Source organism: Chaetodon auriga, chromosome 7 (genome assembly GCF_051107435.1).
Source record: "Chaetodon auriga isolate fChaAug3 chromosome 7, fChaAug3.hap1, whole genome shotgun sequence".
Classification (NCBI taxonomy): domain Eukaryota; kingdom Metazoa; phylum Chordata; class Actinopteri; order Chaetodontiformes; family Chaetodontidae; genus Chaetodon; species Chaetodon auriga.
In genome coordinates, this window is record NC_135080.1 from 13341666 (window position 1) to 13362585 (window position 20920).

The 20920-nt window shown below is 43.0% G+C and overlaps 1 protein-coding gene across 2 annotated transcripts in view; it reads left to right on the forward strand.

The window, feature by feature from the left end:
* LOC143323206 (cGMP-inhibited 3',5'-cyclic phosphodiesterase 3A-like) overlaps window positions 1–20363 on the forward strand; it is a 54877-nt gene extending 34514 nt beyond the window's left edge. For both annotated transcript variants that reach the window (XM_076734923.1, XM_076734922.1), the window contains exons 2-15: window positions 7040–7285; window positions 9502–9647; window positions 9747–9853; window positions 10155–10398; window positions 10656–10732; window positions 10974–11170; window positions 11461–11598; window positions 11850–11961; window positions 13004–13111; window positions 13356–13555; window positions 14338–14541; window positions 14765–14926; window positions 18640–18907; window positions 19158–20363. In XM_076734923.1, coding sequence (XP_076591038.1) covers window positions 7076–7285; window positions 9502–9647; window positions 9747–9853; window positions 10155–10398; window positions 10656–10732; window positions 10974–11170; window positions 11461–11598; window positions 11850–11961; window positions 13004–13111; window positions 13356–13555; window positions 14338–14541; window positions 14765–14926; window positions 18640–18907; window positions 19158–19474 — 2490 coding nt within the window. In that variant the 5' untranslated portion in view covers window positions 7040–7075 and the 3' untranslated portion in view covers window positions 19475–20363. The remainder of the gene's footprint in view (window positions 1–7039; window positions 7286–9501; window positions 9648–9746; window positions 9854–10154; window positions 10399–10655; window positions 10733–10973; window positions 11171–11460; window positions 11599–11849; window positions 11962–13003; window positions 13112–13355; window positions 13556–14337; window positions 14542–14764; window positions 14927–18639; window positions 18908–19157) is intronic.
* The last annotated feature ends 557 nt before the right edge of the window (window positions 20364–20920 follow it).

A 20920-nucleotide genomic window follows, 5' to 3' on the forward strand; every position in this document is an offset into this window, starting at 1 on the left:
GCGGTGGAAGGGAGTCGTATGTAGATCAGCCCTCCAGCTTTATGGGTGATGTACTCTTTTCTTCTTCTTCATCAGCAGGGCCTGCTCTTCTTTTATTTTTAGATGGCTTGACGTAGAAGCAGATGGAGGGAGGAGGAAGTAAAGGAGGGATGGCAGAAGAAGAGAAAAGGAGAGCTTGCTTAGATCGTGCTGTACAGTGTCCTGGAGTGGACAGGTCTCTAACTGTAGCTTCTGTTTGCACTGTATGCTTCTATCTCCAGATTATGTGCCAGCCAGAATGGGACTACAAGAGAGCTCTGAGCAGATCCAAGGTCAGTGCCGCCCACAGGGAAAGGGGTGGACGGATGTGTGTGTGTTTGGCATGAATTTTTCTCAGCTTAGTGTAGCAGAAAAGCACTTGACTTGTTGCCGTGGGACATTTTTAAACAACTAATTAGTTTGTGAGTTGGCCGATTGTTTGGCTGAACCCTTGAACAGCTGTAAAGTAGATTTTTGTTGTGGTCACATTAAGCCCATGAGGTTTTTAGTGACCATTGTGATGGTTCCTGCTCTTCTAAACCTTCCCTTCTTACGCCTTTTTGATACTTAATTTGACTGTTAATGACTTAGTGGTATGTTTTGTTTTGTTTTTTTTTAACAATCATTTTCTGTGGATTTTATGTCAATCTTGAATGTTATCTAAATATATAGAAGCTTTTTTTAGACATAAATTTGAATTGCCATTTTTCAGATGGACGATCACCTTTTGGTGCCTCCTAGCAGCCAGTCAATCCTTTTTGCCAGTGTTTTCCTTGAGTCAAATTATTTTCTCTCTATGCCACTTTGGCTGGGTAGGTTGCAAACAGTGTTACAGGACCTCATGTGTTTCTTGCATCTTGCCAAGATTTTATACACAACAGCATTGATGTGGGTTTGGTTTCATCTGGTCCAGATGAATAAAATAATGAACTAAAACTCGCAGAGAGCAGCAAAGTCGGTGTGCTCATTTTCAGCGGCTTCAGCGGTGCTAGCATCACTGTCAGATAAATGGAAGTTCAGTGTTACATATTACAGCATATTACTTAGTGTATCACGTTAGCTCACACCACAAGCCTATCACGATTCAGCTTAGGGGGGTTTATTCAGAGAGCAAAATCACACGATGTCGATCACTGTGTCTGTTATGTTTTCAAACTGTGGCTGCTTGGACAAAGTTGTATTTTTCATTTTCACAAAAGTAAATCATGTCAAGGTAAAAGGAAACATGCAGGTCCTCTCGTCATGATGCTGTTATTTCACTAAAATAATGCCCACCTTGGCGGGTTTTGTCACTAAATTCCCGAGGACCGCTGATACGTTTTTTTCTCCATCCAAAGAATGCAGCAAAAGGTTGACTGGTTCAGCTTTTTATTGACTTCCACTGGGTGAGCCTGTCACCTCTCATGGCTTTTATTACCTCTTTTTATTGCCAGATGGTTTGCATTGTGTCTTATTGTTCAGTGGAACTGAGTTTTCCCCATTTTTTTAATTCTAAGAACAAATATTGTTATTGCCGTACTGAAATACAAGACGCTGCTTGTTGAACAGATGATACACCCCCCTCTCCGCTACTCTGTGCAGGACAAATTATTTTAATTGTCATAAGTATGCAATGCAAAGTAACTACAGATCACTGGTTAAGAAAATTGGAATTCATAAAAAATCATGAATATAAACTTTGGGGAAAAGGTCATCAGTTAATATTTTTCACCACAGATGTCTCTAGTTTGACTTTCCCACCAAGGCTCACACATGATGCTCTTTATGGTAGATTAAATATTTAAATCATCCATAATTTCCTCCACACTGGACAAGCAGCTGCAGCTTCAGTCAACAACAAACCTGCCATCTTCATAGACTTTTGAATCGTTGAATCACTGCGTTCCTCAGTTTCCTCCTCTGATAAAACACAGTTCTCGCTGCTCTGTTGTCATGCAGCGCCTGCTATGACAGGAAACACTTGACAAGTAGTGGGCATAGTATATAGCTGTGGCCAACTGAGCCCTGAACAACTATTTTATGGTTCACAGACGAGTCACTTTGATCTTTGTCCCGATGTATCCTAGCAACCAGGTATCCTCAATGCAACCGATTTCTGTGAACCGCGGATTTTCTCATCCCCGAGCCACCAGTGAACATTTGCAATTGGCAGATGCGGAGGCAGGGGCGGGTGAGAAGACAGAGGGAGGTTCATGAGGCAGCAAAGAAGAGGAGAGCAGAGGAGAGGAAGTGTTTGTGGGCTGCGTCGTTGAAATGTCAGTTGCTTTGGATTGAGACCCTCACAACTGTATTGTTAAAGGACGGAAAGAGAGAATAAAGCCGGTGTATCTATAGGAATCTAGATAGCAAGATTGAGTGGTCGTGATCAAACTGAACGAATGATGCAGAGAAGGCACTCGGCGAGTATCATGGGACGCCATCAGGACAATACACATCCTCCTAAACAGGTTCAGTATTGGCTTAGCTGGAGTCTCTCCCCTCCAGCCCGGGTTTGTGCTGCTGTGCGTGCATGCGCTTTGTCGGTGTGTGTGCGCACATGTGTGCAGAGAAAGGAAAGCCATTTAATCAGTAATGATGAGATGGTTTAACTAGGACAACTTGGAGCAATGTCTAAAATAAGCTTCTTGATACAGCCTAGTTTTTAGGTCAATTACGCATGTGAGAGGCTGGTGTTCGTAAGCAGGAGAGCTGAAGCCACTGCTGAGGGATTCACCGTCACTGCTCTTCTTAGCTGGGTGCTTTTTGTTGAGCAGCATGTCCTGTGAGGGTGGCTGTGTTATCTACAGAAGGTGTTATGTGTTATCTCACACCAGCACAATGGTTTGCATAGTTTCATTTATCTTCAACGCAAACTTAAAGAACAATTGCATCGATATCTATTGATTTCGTGTTAGCGTCAGCTTTGGACGCAGTGAGTATCAGAGAAAAGGTCGATTTAGTGCGAGATAAAAACAGTGGTTGTCTCTGGTGTTCATGCATCTCAGCCAGCTCAGAAAACACATCTCAGCTAGCCTGTGCTTCTTCCATAACACATTCCAAAGTCATTATTACCAAATCAATTAGAAACATTTGTTAAGGATTAATAGCCATGCAACTGTGAGGCCCTCCTGCTCTGCAATCCTGCAACTGTTTGCAATTCTGCAACCATCCTCTGGTATCCAGACCAGGAACTTGGCCTCTGGGTTTGCTTTGTTGGCTACTACTGCTTCAGCATTAATTCTTCAAGCTGAAAGAGGTGTGAAGGCTTTTCTGCATATTTTACACTTTCCTCTGCCATTGGTGGAGTTGTACAGAAACAAGGGGCAGCTCTTCACTGTAGCACTGTATTTACAGTTGTTGTAGATGAGGTTGTGGAGGAGCTCAGCTGGCCTGCTCGAGTTAGCCGCTCTCTTTTTCACTTGACTTGCCAGCCTGCCTGTGGACTCAGCTCCTCTCTGCCTCTGTGTCCATCACTTTCTTTCTCCCGCTCTCTCTCTCTCTCTCTCTCTGGCTCTCTTTTTCTCTTTATCTCTCTCTGCTCTCACCATCTGCCTTTATGCATGATCTACCTACATATCCTCTAACTTTTCCCTAAAGGAGATGAGCTGAGGGGTGGGGGATGGGGGTGGAGAGGGAAATACTGAAATAGTGGGAAATAGCGGATGAAGAGGAAGAAGAGGGGAAAATGGAAAGTGGAGGAAAAATAATTCTGTGAGGGAGAGAGAGAGAGAGAAAGGGAAGTTGCTGATTGTGTCCATCCCTGTGATTTTACCATAGACATACATCTGTGCTTGAAGGGAATAGTGTGCGTGGTTCAGGCATGATAACCAAAAGCAAAACATAGACAAGATCTCCTTAGAGTTTCTTGCACTGGGCTGCCTTTTAAATGATCAAAGATTAAGGTCATTTAAAGCAGAAATGATTATTACTTTCTTACTTACTGGCCAAAAAAACAATATAATGTAATCTAATTCAACAACTCATATGAATCTTCTTTTATTGATGTAGTATGCGAGATATTGACCTAATATCTGTATGATATTTCTGTAATGCATAAAAAATGTTAAGGTGTGACCATGTATGCGTCCATCTAAAAGCCCTTTGTCATGTGGCTTCACTAGTGATCCACATCAGTAGTTCTATTCTTAGGAGCTTGATGTACACAGATCTTATTTTACTTATCTGTGTACATTATCATGAAGCGACTGGTACATTTGTTGTGGGATTACGACCCATCTCCCTGTGCACAGCATGCACTGTATAACCCTGACAGACTGATCCCAAGGGGCAGTTCTGGTACATGCATGCCTGTGTGTGTGTGTGTGTGTGTGTGTGTGTGTGCGTCCACTGTTGATTTACTCATTGACCATCACCCCACCTCTCCGCACACGCTTTATGCTGGGAGGGATCGATAACCTTCTCCCTCGCCTTGCCCCTCCACTGTGTCTCCACCAGAACGGTGCTCTGTAGCAACATCCATCAGCTCAAATGCTTATGCATGTTGCAATGAATGGACCTGCACACAAATATTGTAGGTTTTGTTTTTTAAATACTGAAATATAAAAATTCTAACAGAGAAAAGTGCAGTAATACACAGCTGCAAAGCACACACACACAAACACACATTCAAGCACCCTTTATCTCTCTCTCTCTCTCTCTCTCTCTCTCTCTCTCTCTCTCTCCGTGACATTAGCTGTGCAGAGTCCATTACTGCCAGGTAATGGGTGAATGTCACAATAGCAGGATGTCATAAAGCTCTGGAGTGGTCTAATGGGTTTTGTTCAGGTTGAGGTGACACATGCACACCCACACATGCACACATACAGACATGTGCTCTTCCAGGAAATGTTACTCATCACATCACAGCCCTGATTTGTGACATGTTTGAAGAGCTAATACAATCTGTTAAAGGAAGCAAATTACGAGAATCATCTGTCACTTTGTGAAATGTGAGGTGTGGTTGTACATCTTCATCTTTTTCTTTATGTTATTCCTGGCTAAATGGAGTATAATAGCGGACAAATCCTAGGCTGAGGATATGAAAAACCACTGAATGAAATCAGTTCTCAAAAAGCGAGGCACAGAGAGTGGCCAAAAGCAGAGGTTGCTGCCAGTCACTGAGCCGAGCAGCCTCGGTGGCGGTGGTGGTGATGATGGTGGTGGTGGGATTAGGGTGGCAGGCAGATGGGAGAGTGAAGGGATGGAGCGATCATGTGATTTGCTTCATGTGTCGGTGCAGTCGGGGAGAGGCGGATGCAGGAGGTGAGCAGGAGGGGAAGATGAGATTGAATGCCTTGATTCACTCACTCCTCTTATTTCCATTTCAGAACTTTTTTATTTTACATTTACAGCTTGAAAGTGTCAAGAATGGAGAATAGGAGAGATCTGCATTTTAGCAGCTCAACACAGTTTGTTATATGCTTCATGAAAATACTCAGTAGATAGGTAAGGCCCACAGATGAGGCTACACGCATTAGTTTTATTCTTTAACACAGCCTTCCTCCACTGTATGGCTTTCTCGTATTTAATCAATAACCATTTTTTTTCCAAGTGCACATATCTGATCCTAAAAAATGTTCTTCCAAATAAGAGTCTCCCTGAAACTTGCGGAGTGAACACACATCCTGATTGGTGGGCTGGGTGTCGAACCATCTGAAATATGTCTGCAGCGCTCAGTAAGACTGTGGAAAACTGGAAGCTGGCACAAAATGTGTGGACAGATTTTTAATCTTGTTTGCATTTTTTTTCTTTTTTTAGTCAGATGGTTCATGATTTAAAGCAGTATTAAAGACTATGTGACAGAGGCAAAGTTCCTGGACAGCTGCTTATTGTTGATGTGACATTTGACAAGATTTTTTTTTCTTTTTTTGAATGAAAAAAGGGTTTTGCAGAAAAACGCTGTATATTTATACAACAGATTTCGCAGAGTAAGTTACTAAACAGTATAGTTTCGATATTGGTACAAAGACTAGGATATTTCAAGTAGCAGCAGCAGTATTGACAAGCAGAAACTATCCGGCCAAAGCCGTCAACTGTCGGTAATGCAGAAAAGCGTAGCAGATTCAGATGTGTCAGATTTTTCCTTTCTGGTCCAGTCAGTCCAGTTTAAACATGTTTGGCATTTCTGATTGAAACTAAGAGTGTCAACATCACAGGCATGAGTGGAGGAGTTTGACAGGATTATTTTATAACACGGTTCATGCAGGGTTCAGTGGAGAGCCACAGCTCAGCTGACTCACCTCTCTCTGAACAGTCCTCGTTACCTCCATCTCCCCTATTTAGACAAATTTTGTCATTTCCCTTATTGTTTGTGCAGTTTCCATGAAAGTTGCTGGAGAAATGTGTAAACTATCTTTTGTATTATTTACAGACATAATCAGCTCCTTTTTCATGTACAACTTTCTCTGCATATATATGGATTTACTTTGCTAATTACACATGGTCAAATATACTGTGCACGTACAGCACATACATGTTCGTGTGTGTGTTTGGATGCCGTGTGTGTGTGTGTGTCTGTGGATATGTTTCACAGTGTGAGGAAATTGATTAGAAGCTAAAGAGGAGCTGATTAGCATATGTTGACATTAACGGTGGAATCCATTCCTGAAAGCACACGTGTTTGACCTTTGACATAGACGAGGCCTTTGGGCTTATCAGTCAATACGCTAAATCAGTGACAGCCAAGTTTAGGCAGGAGGGGGTGGCATGGGAGTGGGGTGTGTTATTCTTTAAAAGGATGTTTGTTAACAATGTTTTTATGACTCTGATGTGTGTAAAATCGTCAGGACTCCTTCCGAACCTTTACATGTTCAAACCAAGTAGCCATCTTGCTACCAGCTTTGTTTTCAATTCCATTGGTAGACTTTCACACCAAGCTGCTGATACACTGATCAGTACAACTACAGACAGGATGTCACAGCACACACACCTTACCCGTGCTGCGTATCCCCTTGTGACACACATTCACCGCATCATTATTGCATGACACCAGAAAAGACAAAGAATGATCTGTTCCTTACCTTTCCTCTCTTCTCTTTTCCAGTTTTCGGGAACCAGCGTGGTGGTGGACATCGCGGTGATGGGTGAGGCCCACGGTTTGATCTCAGACCTGCTGGCGGACCCGTCGCTGCCCCCGAACACCTGCAGCTCTCTGAAGGCCGTCAGCAACCTCCTCAGCACCCAGATCAACCTCCAGCCGCTCCACCGGCCTCGCGTCCCTGTAGACACACACACATGCTCTGACTCTGAGGAGGGGCCCGAAAAGGCAGAGAGACTGGCCATCCCAAAGGTAAACGCTTTGCCAAACATTGTATTTTGTGCATTCATTTGGCGATTGAGGTATTTGGAAAAACGTCCTAATCAGTAATGAAAATATCTCTATCTTTAGTTGAATGACGCAGATATAACATACACACACACACATGCACACACAAGCATGTGCGCCCAGGTGTATCCCTCCCTGCATACATCACCCCCATCTCCTCGCTCACCGCTGGCGGAGTGTGGGGCTCTAATGTAGCTAACAATGACGCACAGACTTCCAGAGGGCCTTTTAATGTTTTACAAGGCCAGTGCTTCAAAATGTATGCGGGCACTTAAGGCGGCAAGGAAACTAAATAAAGCGTGTGAAGCAATGCAGGACAGCCTACCAGGAGGGTGACAAGCAGCTTTACCACTGCCTGAGTGCACTCAAATGCCCGACCCATGTCGTGTAACTCAATGAGATGCTGCCTCATGTTAGCTCACTGGGGATCTCTGAGTCTGCATGTGGCAATGGGTGAAAGTTGGTGATTCAGCTCACTTGTGCTGCCCTGTTGTTGGACAGAAATAGCTGTTACATAAAGGTAATAAGAAAAGTTGGTGACTGAGGTGCACTTGGCACTCAGGTTTTGACTTAGTTTAACGAGACAGCCAAACACTTTGTTTCATTTCTTCTTAAAAGCTGTGCAACAATTTGGCTCTCACTGGTCTTTTTCCAGCTCCAGCAGTTTGTCAAATTTATAGCAGTTTCCAAACATTGAACCACCTTCAGATGCACACATTCGTCTTAGTAATGCTTCATATTATAGACACACAGTTTCCAAAGCATACCGTTAGAAGATTTTTCCATTCAGATAAAGCAACAGAGACTTATTGTAAAACCTGTAAAAGGTAACATGCAGCAATCCATCACAGCCAGCATCATGTCTACATGATTTTTCGTCAGCTGCACCGAAGTTGCATAATAATGCAGTGCAGATGTTTCCGATCTGCATTTTAAACTGCATTACCACACAATAATGAAATTTACAACAGCCACGGCAGACATGATGTTCACGGTGATTGATTACCAACAAGTGTTGTTTGTGTTACTCGCCCCCCACCCCCCCGTCATTCTTTCACACACTATTAGATGGCTTTGATTATCTTCACTTCACTGTAGGAGAGAAGTAGACCACTGTGAGATTGTGTGTGTGTGTGTGTGCGTGTGTGTGTGTGTGTGTGTGTGTGCATGTAGTTATCTGCCTAAGAAGTGAACAGACAGAGGGATGGACATGATTTTCTTCAGTACTATGTGAAAGTTGATCCTCTGCTGCCCTCTGTATTCTACTGTGTGTGTGTGTGTGTGTGTGTGTGTGTGTGAGAGAGAGAGTTTTAAAAAAAAAAAAACACCATCTGTACAAAAATACAAACTGACAAATAACTGAGTTTAGCTCATGGCTTTACAACAAAATTTACAACAGTGGATGGATTGACACCACGGGGGAAACAAACATGACTCCCCTCTACTCAACATTCTGTCTCCCATATGCTTTAAGAAAAAAACACGGAACGGGCCGGAACAACAAATATGGCATCCTTCTAGTTTGATGTCTTTACTTTTTTTGATGGAGGAGGAAAAGAAGCGCAGCAGATGCTCTGAAGGAAAATATAGCTCTGTTTAAGTTAAAAGACGTGCCTGAGGCTGAAATTCACTTTTTAACTACTAAACAGAGCTGTGTGTGTCTCTCTGCTGCGGCCGTGCCTGTCTTTCTTTTCCTTCTAGTTTGTTGGCAGCACTTTGTATCAACTTACTTCATGAATAGAAATACTGTGAAACCTTTGAATAAAATAGCTGATGCAAAATATCCTACTGGGACACAATATTGTGATATTTATTACATATATCATTAATAATATTAAATGATGGAGGATTTACTCATAGTAATTCACACCCCAGCCTCCAGGGGGCGTCTCGTACTGTAGATAGTGAAGCTTCAGACATGTTAACATACAAAGAGGATGTTCATTTTTAGCTGGAGGTCTAAAAAAAAGGATCAGCCTATCATAACATTTGCAGGCAGGGCCATGCATCTGTTGTTTCTGTGGGAGAGTCTGATGAGATGTAACCACTATCAGCTCTTTATTTTGAGATTCTGTCCAGTGCCTAACTTCAGCTGTACACTGATGTTGTCCTGCTCGTCTTATCCACCCTGTGAAGCTTCTGCGAGTGTGTAAACACGTGTTCGTTTATCTGCATCACAGCGTCTGAGACGAAGCCTGCCCCCAGGATTGCTTAGGAGAATTTCGTCCACATGGACCACCACCACCTCAGCTACGGGGCTGCCTACCATCGAGCCCGGCCCTGTGCGCCGAGACCGCTCAGCCAGCATCAAACACACCACAGACAGGTAACCCTCACACACTCGACTCACTAGCTTTGAACGGTAACAGATCAAGGAGGCTGGTTTTTAACTGATATGTCTGATGGTTTTCTTATATCACATCAGCGAATCGTGGAACAACTCGGTGATGATGACCATCTCAAAGAGTCGCTCCATGTCCGCCTCCTGTGCTGCCTCCAACCACCTCTACAGCAAACCACTGGGAAGACCAGGTGTGTGTGAGTGTGTAAATCTACAAAACACACTAAGTGAAAGTTACAACCCCGATTCCAAAAGCGCTGTAAATAAAAACAGAATGCAGTTATTTGCAAACGAACTGTGTTCACTGACAACAGTTTTACAAAGTGTTCCTGAGCTCATGTATTAATCTCCTTTATCCAATCATGAGTTCACAAAGTGGTGAACCTCGCTCCATCCTGGCTTGTGAAGGATGGAGTCTTGAATGATCTAATACTTAAGCTGTAAGTTGCATAAAGCCTGAAACACTTGAGTCAGTGTTGCTCTCTTTTTCAGGTTTCCCACCCTCCAACGTGTCACCTCTGGGCTCTCCATGCCCATCGCCTCCTGCCCAGGGCACTCCTGTACCCAGCCCCACTACAAAGACATGTTCAGTGCAGCTTCCTGAGCCGGCTGGGCCCCTGACAGAGCGGACCCCTGGCTCTGTGGCCCCCAAGAGCCACCACAGAGCCTTAACTCACAGTCAGAGCGCCCCGAGCTCCACCACCCCTCACTGGCGGCCTCCATCACTCTGCAGCAGGTAACATCACACACTAGTTTCCGTCTTCTGTTACATTTTGATGAGCGATTTCTAAATATGGAAAGTTCAAATTCAGAAATATGGGAGTAAAGCTTCATCTCTTTGTGTGAGAATGAGGGAAATGAGTCACTTCATTAGTCTGTGCTGAGAGGACGGGATTCAGTTATCTGCTTCATTTATTAGATGAGAGAGGATGATCGGGATGGACGAGCATGTATCCTCTGAATGCATCTGATTCTCTGCTCTCTCTCCATCAGCTGTGGCAGGCCGTTCAACAATCGACTAAACCACAGGGTAGAATCTGTCGACAAAGGAGACAGAATACCCCATCCAGGTAAACAACAGAGTACAGCCTGCAAGCGCTTGACATTAGACACATCTATCCAACTGAGCTGGAAGATATGATGTTTTTTACAGGGAAAACACTTCCTCCATAGATTTTACCTGATTGGTAAATATAGACTATGCTTCCATCTTATTTCCTAATTTGATTCACTCATGCCCTCAATGCCCTCACTGTGACTTGCATGCTGACATGAAATTGCTCCTGTCTAACATGCGTGTCGTCCCCGCAGATGAGCGTGTCATAGCCTCTTCAGACTATGACAGCACCTACGACAGCACCTACGAGACCAACCACAGTGACAGCAGCGACTTTGCACAGAATGAAGAGGAGGGAGAGGGAGGCAAGAAGCCACCTGAAGCGAGGGAAGGTTGCAGGGAGTATCTGGCAGAGGGCATCGTTCTCCACCCGCTCCTGCCATCACCAGAGGTAGGCAATCAGAGAAGCTTAATTTGGTAACAATAGCTTTAATTCCCTCCAAGGACAACAAGAAATAAAGATGGCAGATCGTGTCTTTCTCAATAAGAGTGATTGGGGATTTTTTCCAATGATTTAACCTTTATTTCCTGTCATTAGGTAGATAAACTGCTCAACAAACAACGGACAGTTTTTTAAAATGCCTTCCCTAAACGAAGCAGCGGTGCAGTCTGAGTGTCTGACAGAGTTTGTCTGTATCTTTCTGACCTCTCCTCTGTACCGTCTGCACCTCTACCTGACAGGAAAAGCCAATCTTGGCCCAGGAGCCTCTGGTGATGCCGGGGCTGGAGCCTCTGATGAGCCAACTCAACAACTGGAACTTTCCCATTTTCAGTCTAGTGGAGAAGACCCAAAGCAAGACGGGCTGCATCCTCAGTCAGGTAAGCACAAATAAGTGGGAAATGTTGCAACCCCCCCCCCATGACATTTCTGACATTTATTGACATATGACATTTATGTAATGAAAACACATCAATACTGATTGACGGATAATGTTCACACGGGTGTAATTAGCAGCTCTCATGTGGTTGTCACATTAGCTGTTAATGCAGGCTGTGCAGCTCACGACAATGTTTGCACATCTAAGCTTCTGCAGAGATGCGATATGAGTTTTCCTCTTGTTATGCTCCAGGTTTCCTTTAGGCTCTTTGAGGACTCAGGTCTATTTGAGACCTTCAGAATTCCCGTACAAGAGTTCATGAACTACTTCCACGCTCTGGAGAACGGATACAGGGTCATCCCTTGTGAGTAGAAGATCAGATCGTTCTAGTGAACTGTTGATGTCCAGCATTACCTTTATCTGCCACAAGGTGGATGCATTGCTTTGTCAGTGAAATAAAGCCCCGCTCACAGGCCTTTGTCCCTCTGCTTCAGTCATTTGTGGCTGCTCATGTTGCTCACAGTTGGCAGGAATATCAAATTTCCTGTTCGTTACATTTTCTCTAATTATCTAATTAACTACAGTATTTGTCGGGTCATGTTGAGGCTGGAGATGTAGCTGCCAGGAAGCACAAGCTCTTGTGTATCTTTGTGGAATTTGAATAACAGTATGTGGGCAAATAGTCAAAGTGTTTTTCATGACATGATCTGTACACTTTAGGTGAAATGTTAACTTTTGATACTCACCCTAACCCTAACCCTTCGCACAGATTCAGGGGACAGCTGTTCCATTGTTTTTAGATGTATGTTTTCATGGACGTCCGTGTTCATTTCCGATGAAAACAGGAAAAATAGTCCCTGTTCAAGTGTGCTATTTTTACCACTCAACTTAGAGCAGTTTTAAGATAGCAGCTGATTGCTATCAGTCAGTATCACCACCTTTGAAAAATACAATTTAATCCATAAATGCTCTGCCAGTTTTACATGTTGGCATTATGTGTGAAAAGCTTTGAGGAGATAGAAAACCATGAAGGCTTTTCAGAGCTACCCGAGCTACACTGCTCACGTTGAATTGTCTCACATTGGTGTGATGCCAGAATTACCGAACTGCTCGCCCTCAGACAGATGAGATTACAAGTAAAAAAAAAAAAATTTGATCTGTACATCACTTCACCTAAGATGCGCAGTAACATAGGAGCTTATCTCTATCCATTTTGTGTTCTGTCATATTTAAACATGGGTCACCTATAACAAAAGGCAGAAGACCATTAGTTTACCAATGTTACAGATTCCTTGTGTTAGAGGGATTTAAGTGTATGTTGTTTTCCAGTTCCAGCTGGGATTTCATCACAGTGGCCTTACTGCCCTCCAACGGTGTGAATTAGCATTTGATTTTACTCTCCTCAGATCACAACCGGATCCATGCCACTGATGTGCTGCATGCTGTGTGGTATCTCACCACTCAGCCTGTGCCAGGCCTGCCCAACCTGCTGACTGAGAATGGAATACACACTGGTGAGGACCTTTAATACAAACAGTTGTTGCTTACTCCTATTCTGGGCGCTTTAAATCCCTGTTTCGTTACTTGTGACAAACCACAACCACATCATTATGGTAGATAGAAAGTAGGAGAAATGCTGCAAGTTTCTCCCTGATTAAACAGTCTAAGAGAACCAGGCTTTACAAGTAATGAGGCTGGCAGCATTTGAGCAAAGAGCACCATCATTACTGGGGCATGTGGTCACTTTTTTTCCCATAGACTCAGAGAACGGCATCACGCCTGGTGCCACAGGCTTCCTGGTGTCCAAGATGAACTCTGTGGTGGAGGAAGGGTATGGCTCCCTGGCTGGCCTAATCCCTGCTCTGGAGCTCATGGCCCTGTATGTAGCTGCTGCCATGCACGACTACGACCATCCTGGAAGAACCAACGCCTTCCTCGTAGCTACCAGTGCGCCACAGGTAAATAAATGTAGGTGTGCTGTGGTGATGGATCAACAGAGAGGTGGCACTGATGGGTAATGACGATCATTTACTGTTGTCTTCATAAAAACACACGAAAATCCAATCCAATAGGGATTTCTTGTAATCTTGTAATCTTCAATAGGGATCTCTTGAATCTGCCATGTGTTGCAGGGCAGCAGCTGCTGTGTCCTAACTGTCACCTCCAGACACCGTGGAGGATAAATTACCAGTGAATAACTGATAGATTTAAACTCAGAAATCTATCTGATAGGCATTAACAGACCAACACAGCAAGCTTCATCTATGCAGCGTCACTCATCAACTTCAGCACACTGAGCTTACAACATAGCTTGAAGCTTCTGTTTATGAAATGTTATCTCGTGCTGATAGGCAACAGATCACCATTAGCACATTGATCGGGGCTGCGTGCAGCAGCATCAGCAGCATAGACCTTTAGAACAGGAGCTCAGCAGTTTAGATGTAATTATGATTAGGATTTATGTCCCGTACATCCATTGCTCTGAGCTAAAATACTTTTGTAATTCTGAATGTGACTGTGACGACCTATCCAAATCACTCATGATCAGATCTGCGGGATAGCAGCATGTGTGCGAGTCAGAATTTAGGATCTTGCTGGAGACAGTCAGAAATGTAATTTCAATTGCCATTTCAGCCCAGATCGCAATCTAAACAAAGCCGTGCAGTGATACATAAGGCCGTCTAAGCTCCTTTGTGTTTCACACTGAATACTAAGACTGTTTCTTTCTGCTCTGCTGTAGGCTCTTCTATACAACGATCGTTCAGTCTTGGAAAATCACCATGCAGCTTCAGCATGGAACCTCTTCATGTCTCGACCTGAGTATAACTTCCTGGTTAACCTTGAACACGTGGAGTTCAAGCGCTTCCGCTTCCTAGTCATTGAAGCCATCCTGGCCACTGACCTCAAAAAGCACTTTGACTTCTTGGCAGAGTTTAATGCAAAGGTAAACACTCGAATCCTGAGCACAAAGACGTGACTTTGCATCTGTCTACATTTATTCCCGTCATTCATCTCTCCCCAGCTCTTGTTAAATATTTTTGTTCTGCTCCTGTAATAGAAATGGTCTTTTGTCCTAAACTAAAACTGACAACCAAGGACGTAGGGGATTATTTACAATCGATGGCTGGATTCTCTTTACACTAAACTTCCTGTGCACAACTCCCTAGGTGGGTGATGATGGAGTGTCCGGCATTGATTGGACAAATGAAAATGACCGATTACTGGTGTGCCAGATGTGCATCAAGCTAGCTGATGTTAATGGGCCGCTGAAGTGTAAAGAGCTTCACCTGCAGTGGACAGAGGGGATCGTCAACGAGTTCTACGAACAGGTAAGCTGCTAAATCTCTGCAGTCTGACAGGTACAGACTGATGGGAAAACATCACTTTCACAGTTATTAGCATTTAGATGGATAGCAGCTCACACATAGATAGATGGGAGCTCACTGTAATTAGGGATTGAATAATAACCACTGATAAAAAATATGCAACTGTCGCTAACAGAAGTGAGAAGATATTAAACTGTTAAAAAAACACAAAATGAAAGGTTCAAAAAAGTTACAGAAATTTACATAAAAGCAAACTGAAGAATTTTACAGCAGCCACTGTGACCACAAGTGATTATTGGATGATGGTAAATGTTAAAAAGAGAGGAGAGTCCACCAACCAACTCAGTGATGTCAGTTAGATAACAGTATCTGTTTGAAGTTTGCTCATATTAACTAACAACTGCAAGTGTTGCAAAACCCTGAATTGAACAAAGGTGTGTTCAACATTTCATTTGTAGGAGAAAAAAAGTGTTATATCGTCTTTTAAAACTTACATATCTCACTTTAAAGCCCTTCAAAATGTCAAAGCTATTCAAAATAAAACATCTTTAGGTATTATTTATTAAGAGTTATCAATCAGGAGTGCGCAGCTTCGGTTTGATCAGATTTGATTGGCAGGGACCAAACAGCCCACAAGCTGTCGTCAGGCAGTGTGTCATTTCTCCCACCCTCCAGCACCATGAGGTCAGGGTCAGCTGCGTAACAGCACCTCTGCGGATGATAGGGATTTAGCTTCTTGCTCAAGGACCCTTCAGCAGGGTTCATGTGCCGCTGGATGTTCCCTCTGAACAGAAATAGAATACTCAAAACAATTACCTACGAGCTCATGAATTTGTTAAAGACTGTAGATGGATGCCTGGTAACAAATCCTATTCTTGACTAACAATGGCTCTTATTGGTCGGTTCAGTTAGTGCCAAACAGATTGATAAAGATCAAATCTGATTAGCCAGAGAGATATGATTACTTGCCTAGCAACGATACGCTGCAGTGAAACAGCACCTAACTTTTAAGCCATAACTGAAGATATTTTATGCACTGCAATCAGTCGTACCCATAATATCAATTCTTCTCAAAGTGAAAGATCTTTGTTGTGTGTTATCACAAGGTTCCTTTGATGATCTGCAAGCTCACTATCAGCGTTTATTTTGCTTGTTTAGTCAATTTTTAATGAGGGGAGCGTACGAATAATATGAGAGCGCTGTGTAGCAGCTAGAAACCTCAAATCATAGCTGCTCAGATTACTGAGGAAAACATCCTCCTTCTGATTCGTTTCTGAAGCTTCGCGTTCTGCGGCTCCTCTCAAACCTTCTGTTCATTTCTCATAATAGCTTTGAGAATTATGTATGTCTTTTGAGTGCGAGCGTCGCGAAGGGGTGGGCGACGTATGAGAGAGAGAGTGGGTGAGAGACGGAGGGCGCGCGTATGTTTTTCTCTTCAGAGGAGAGACGGATGACCTAAATGAGTCATCTTTGACAGCGCTCATTCACAGTCACACCGATGACAGGGGTGGAACCCAGGCTCTCAGAGGCAACAGACTCAGCACAAATGTGCACACACACACACACACACACACACACACAGACACACAGACACATGTATATATTGTACAAACATATGCATGTACATTATGCTCAGCCAGGCACCACTTAAATGTTCAAACATTAGCAATTTTTGCTAATGATGAGCAGTTTTCTCGCTACTTTACATGCTCTTACTATATATATATATATATATATATATATATATATATATATATATATATATATATATATATATATATATATACACACACACACACACACACACACACACACACACACACACACACACACACACCTCTCACATGAACCACGCCATTCAGGTTTCAGGTTGCCATGGTAATGTCAGCTCCTGCCCCTTTGTCCTCCTACTGAATTGCTTTAAAAGCCTTGTCATTAGAAAACAAACACAAAGGCAAAATGCATGACTGTCACAATATATGAAGTACAACACGAGCTGTTTTACGTCAGGCACAATGCAACGTCATCCACAGCCACATGAGCCACCTTTGCCATCATTTATTTTCTGTTGGGAAGAACATATTTTGCCCGGATGGGCACTGAGCAGGTGTGTTTTGAAGGTTCGTGTATATGTACTTATATGGCCTTAATTTGTGAATATGCGTGCCATCAGGAGTGCATTCAGCACTGAAACGTGCATTCATTATAGCTCTCTCTTTGTGGAAATAAAAAATTAGAAAAGGCATGATTGACAAATGTCTTAAGGACAAGGAAGAAGCAGCACAGCTTCACTTTGGCTTGTTTTTATTTCCAGTAGAAAATTCTACAAACAGCTCCTTCAACAGTGCAAACACAAGCATCTGACATGTTGTGAGGAGTCAGACTTTGTTGTCTATGCAAAGATAATTGGAATATTCATGTCAGTATTTATTAGTGGTCACCTTGTGGATAGCAGATGCACCAATTAGTTACCATTACTGAGGCAAATCTCTGCTGACAGTCTCATTTCTGTGATTGACACCTACAGATGAGCCATAGTTTGAATTTTTGTTTTTCTATTTGTAGTACTTTTGACCTACTTTCAGGAGACTGTACCCAGAGGTAGTGTTTCTGTGCCAGCGAAGGATAAAATATGTATCTCAGTGTAAATGATTTGAGTGATATTGAGTAATTCATATCTTATTGAATTTGTATGATGTAGTACTTCTCTTAATAAAGTTACAAACAGTAAAAAGGGAGAAATTAAACAAATGCAAAGAGAAATAAATGCAGAGAGAAACACTCATTTGCATTCACTAAAAAAAAGAATAGGAAAAACACACAAAAATATATTTATAATTCCATATGTTTTGTTTTGTAAGTGCCACTTTGAATACGCGGTCCAGTAACACAGCAAACAGAGATGCATTTTAACGTATTTATCAGATCTGCTGTCCTGTTTTCTGTCGTCTGTCATTTCCTCTGTGGCTCACAAACTGAACAGCAGTGGTTCGCTGATTTTTTTGCGAAGACTGATGCCGATGCTGATATTTTGAGAGCAGATGTCATGTTGTTGGTTTTTTATGTATCTGATAAAAAACAGCAATTTAATAACAATAATAAATCAGACACAATTGCTTAACTTAAATGAACATTTATTGAACACTAATGTATTTTTCGCTTACTGTTTGCTTCACAAAAAATATTTTTAAAAAGAAGTGTATTATCTCTGACATGTCTGCAGACATTTTTTTGTTTAATCAGCCTCTCAAAATGTCAGATATCGGCCCAATTAATAGTCTGACTGATTAATTTTCACGAGTGAAAAGCTTTTAACATCAGAGAAGATAATGAAAAAAAAACAGGGCGTTTGTATCGTTTGTGAAGTCTGATTTTGGTTGTTGATAGTGAGATTAACTGCACAGAAACAGAAGCAGTTGTCTTTGTTGTCTGCTAATTTTAAACCAGTTTCCAAAGTTTGAATTCAAATATCTCATGAATTCTTAAAAAGTGATGTTCAGACTGAAGAGACGGCTGGATTCATTTCAAACCAATTAAGTTTTCGTCCTGGAGCTATAAAAATATGGGCCAGTGGAGAAAATTGTTCTCTCTCTTGAAATCTCATCATTACGCAGAATAATATGAATGCCCCATTATGCGGTACATTGATTATAAATCATCACAAATAGGATCATTTCTGCGCATCTGACATATTTGCCATTTTTGTACCTTTCTAGGGTGACGAAGAAGCAAGCCTGGGCCTTCCCATCAGCCCATTCATGGACCGCTCCGCTCCGCAGCTCGCTAAGCTGCAGGAGTCGTTCATCTCTCACATAGTGGGACCTCTGTGCTCTTCCTACAACTCCGCTGCTCTCATGCCAGGACGCTGGGTCGACCCACCTGAGGGAGAGACGGAGCCAGAGGAGGCGAAGGAAGGACAAGACACAGAGGAGGAAGAGGAGGATATGGCTGATGAGGATGCATCAACAAGTTCTGACACCTCCCGTATGTCAACCCCTTAATAATACATGTTGCAGAAAATAGCTCACTGTCTGATTATATTGAGTTGTGTGTGGCCTCTAATGAGAGCAGCCTCAGCAAGTTTTCATTCAGTAGACATCGCTTTGTTAAAACCGTGAGATAAGTGTCCTCTTGTTTGGTTGGACAAGTTTGTGTATCATCTCAGTGGTGGTATCAGTCCTTTCATCTGCAGGGTCATGCCCAGCTTTCTAACTCTTGGCTTTGTGTCTGACAGAGCGGCAACAAATCAAAAAGGTGAGCAGGAGGAAAGTGTTTTGCCAGATCACACAGCATCTTCTGGAAAACCATGAAATGTGGAAAAGAGTCATTGCCGCAGAAGCCCAGGAGGAGACCCAGAAAGAGGACCCGAACTGCATCAGCAGCCCCAGCGATCCAATCACAGCCATTCACGAGGAAGAGGAGGAGCAAGCAAGCAAAGAGGAGGAGTTGGCTGACAGCCTTGATGAAAGGGAAGAGGTGCCGGCCATAGAGGAAGAGGAAATCCTTCCACAATCAGAGACTTCAGGGGAAAATGAGGAGGAACCAGAGTGACATCATGAACTTAGACATCCTCTTAAACCAGGAATCTGAGCGTTGTCTAAAAATGTTTGTTTCTTTCCTAACTAAACTCTTGATATGGTAGCCAGCACATCACTTTGACACAACACTGTAGAAGATGTTATGGGTAATATGTGCCTAACAAAAACTGGGTTTGAGGATGATGCATGCCCAGTTCATCTGATAAAGGGAAAGAGATGAGATGAGCAAAAGATAAAGTGACTGAGGAGCAGAGGAAGAAGGCGAAGAAGAGAAATACTGGGATGTTTTCGTTGTAGTGTTTGTCTTAGTCTGGATCTGGTGCCCTGCTCTCACCCAGGCTGCCCATCCTGCACTATGGGCCAACCACGCTGATTCACAGATTCACTCCACCAGTGAGTAATACACTGTCGCAAGACCCGACCCCACCCCAACCCACCCCCCTTGTTGCTCCCATGCTATCAGCACACTGTGGAGCCACCCGGCTGGTTGAGGATGTGCAACAAGCCCCTTCTCCTTGAAGACAATGGGATGAAAGCCAGGGAAAAAGCTGTGTCCGCTGAGGCTCAGCCGTGTGGATTTCAGAAGGAGATGAGGAAAAGGGCCAGTTGTAGTGCATTGTGTATACAGATGTACACCCACACAAGGTTCATACACACGCACACACACACGCACACACACAGATTACACTACGTTACAGTAGAAACACATTCCATCCTCGGAACAGATAGGAAGTTTAACAAAGACCCCTGTTGCTCTGAAAGCTTTATTCTTGCTCAAGGAAAAACATACAAAACAAGGTTTTGTTCAAGTCAAGTCACTTGTTTTCTCCTTGTCTCATGTTACTCAAAGCCAGTCCAGCACACATACACACATTTCCAGGCCACACAACTCAGGAAGGCAGAAAAAAAAAAGAAATGAAAGGGACTCACAGTGTCCTTGTCCTTTCACTTGCCACTTGTTTAAGATTTTCTGTTTGTGCTGTTTGAGATGCTATCGATTCACTGACACCCACAGAGACACAGAGACATAATACACTCACTAGTGACAAGAATTCTTTCAATATAATTTATAGCCTGGTATGTAGGCCAAATGTTTCAGAAAGTAAAGTAATCCAGTAAGCCATAGTGCCCCGAGCCAGAGCTGACTCACAGCTCCAAATCACCCACGAGGATTTACGTCAATGAGACATTTAAAAGAAACTACCCCGTGGAGACTATTGCTACCCAGGGGGTGCTGTGTACCCTGAACAAACCCAATCAGACGTCTCAATCAGATTCAAATCATTCAGTTTTTCATTATATATTATATATTATTAATGGAGTGCAAGCTGCAGAGTCTCAAATGTTTCAGCTAAAAGTGCAACAGAAATCTGATCACAGGCCAGCAGACTGAACACCTCTTTTCTCCATCTGTAGACCTCGCTGAAGACGTAGTGTATGGCTTAACAGGTTGTGTCAG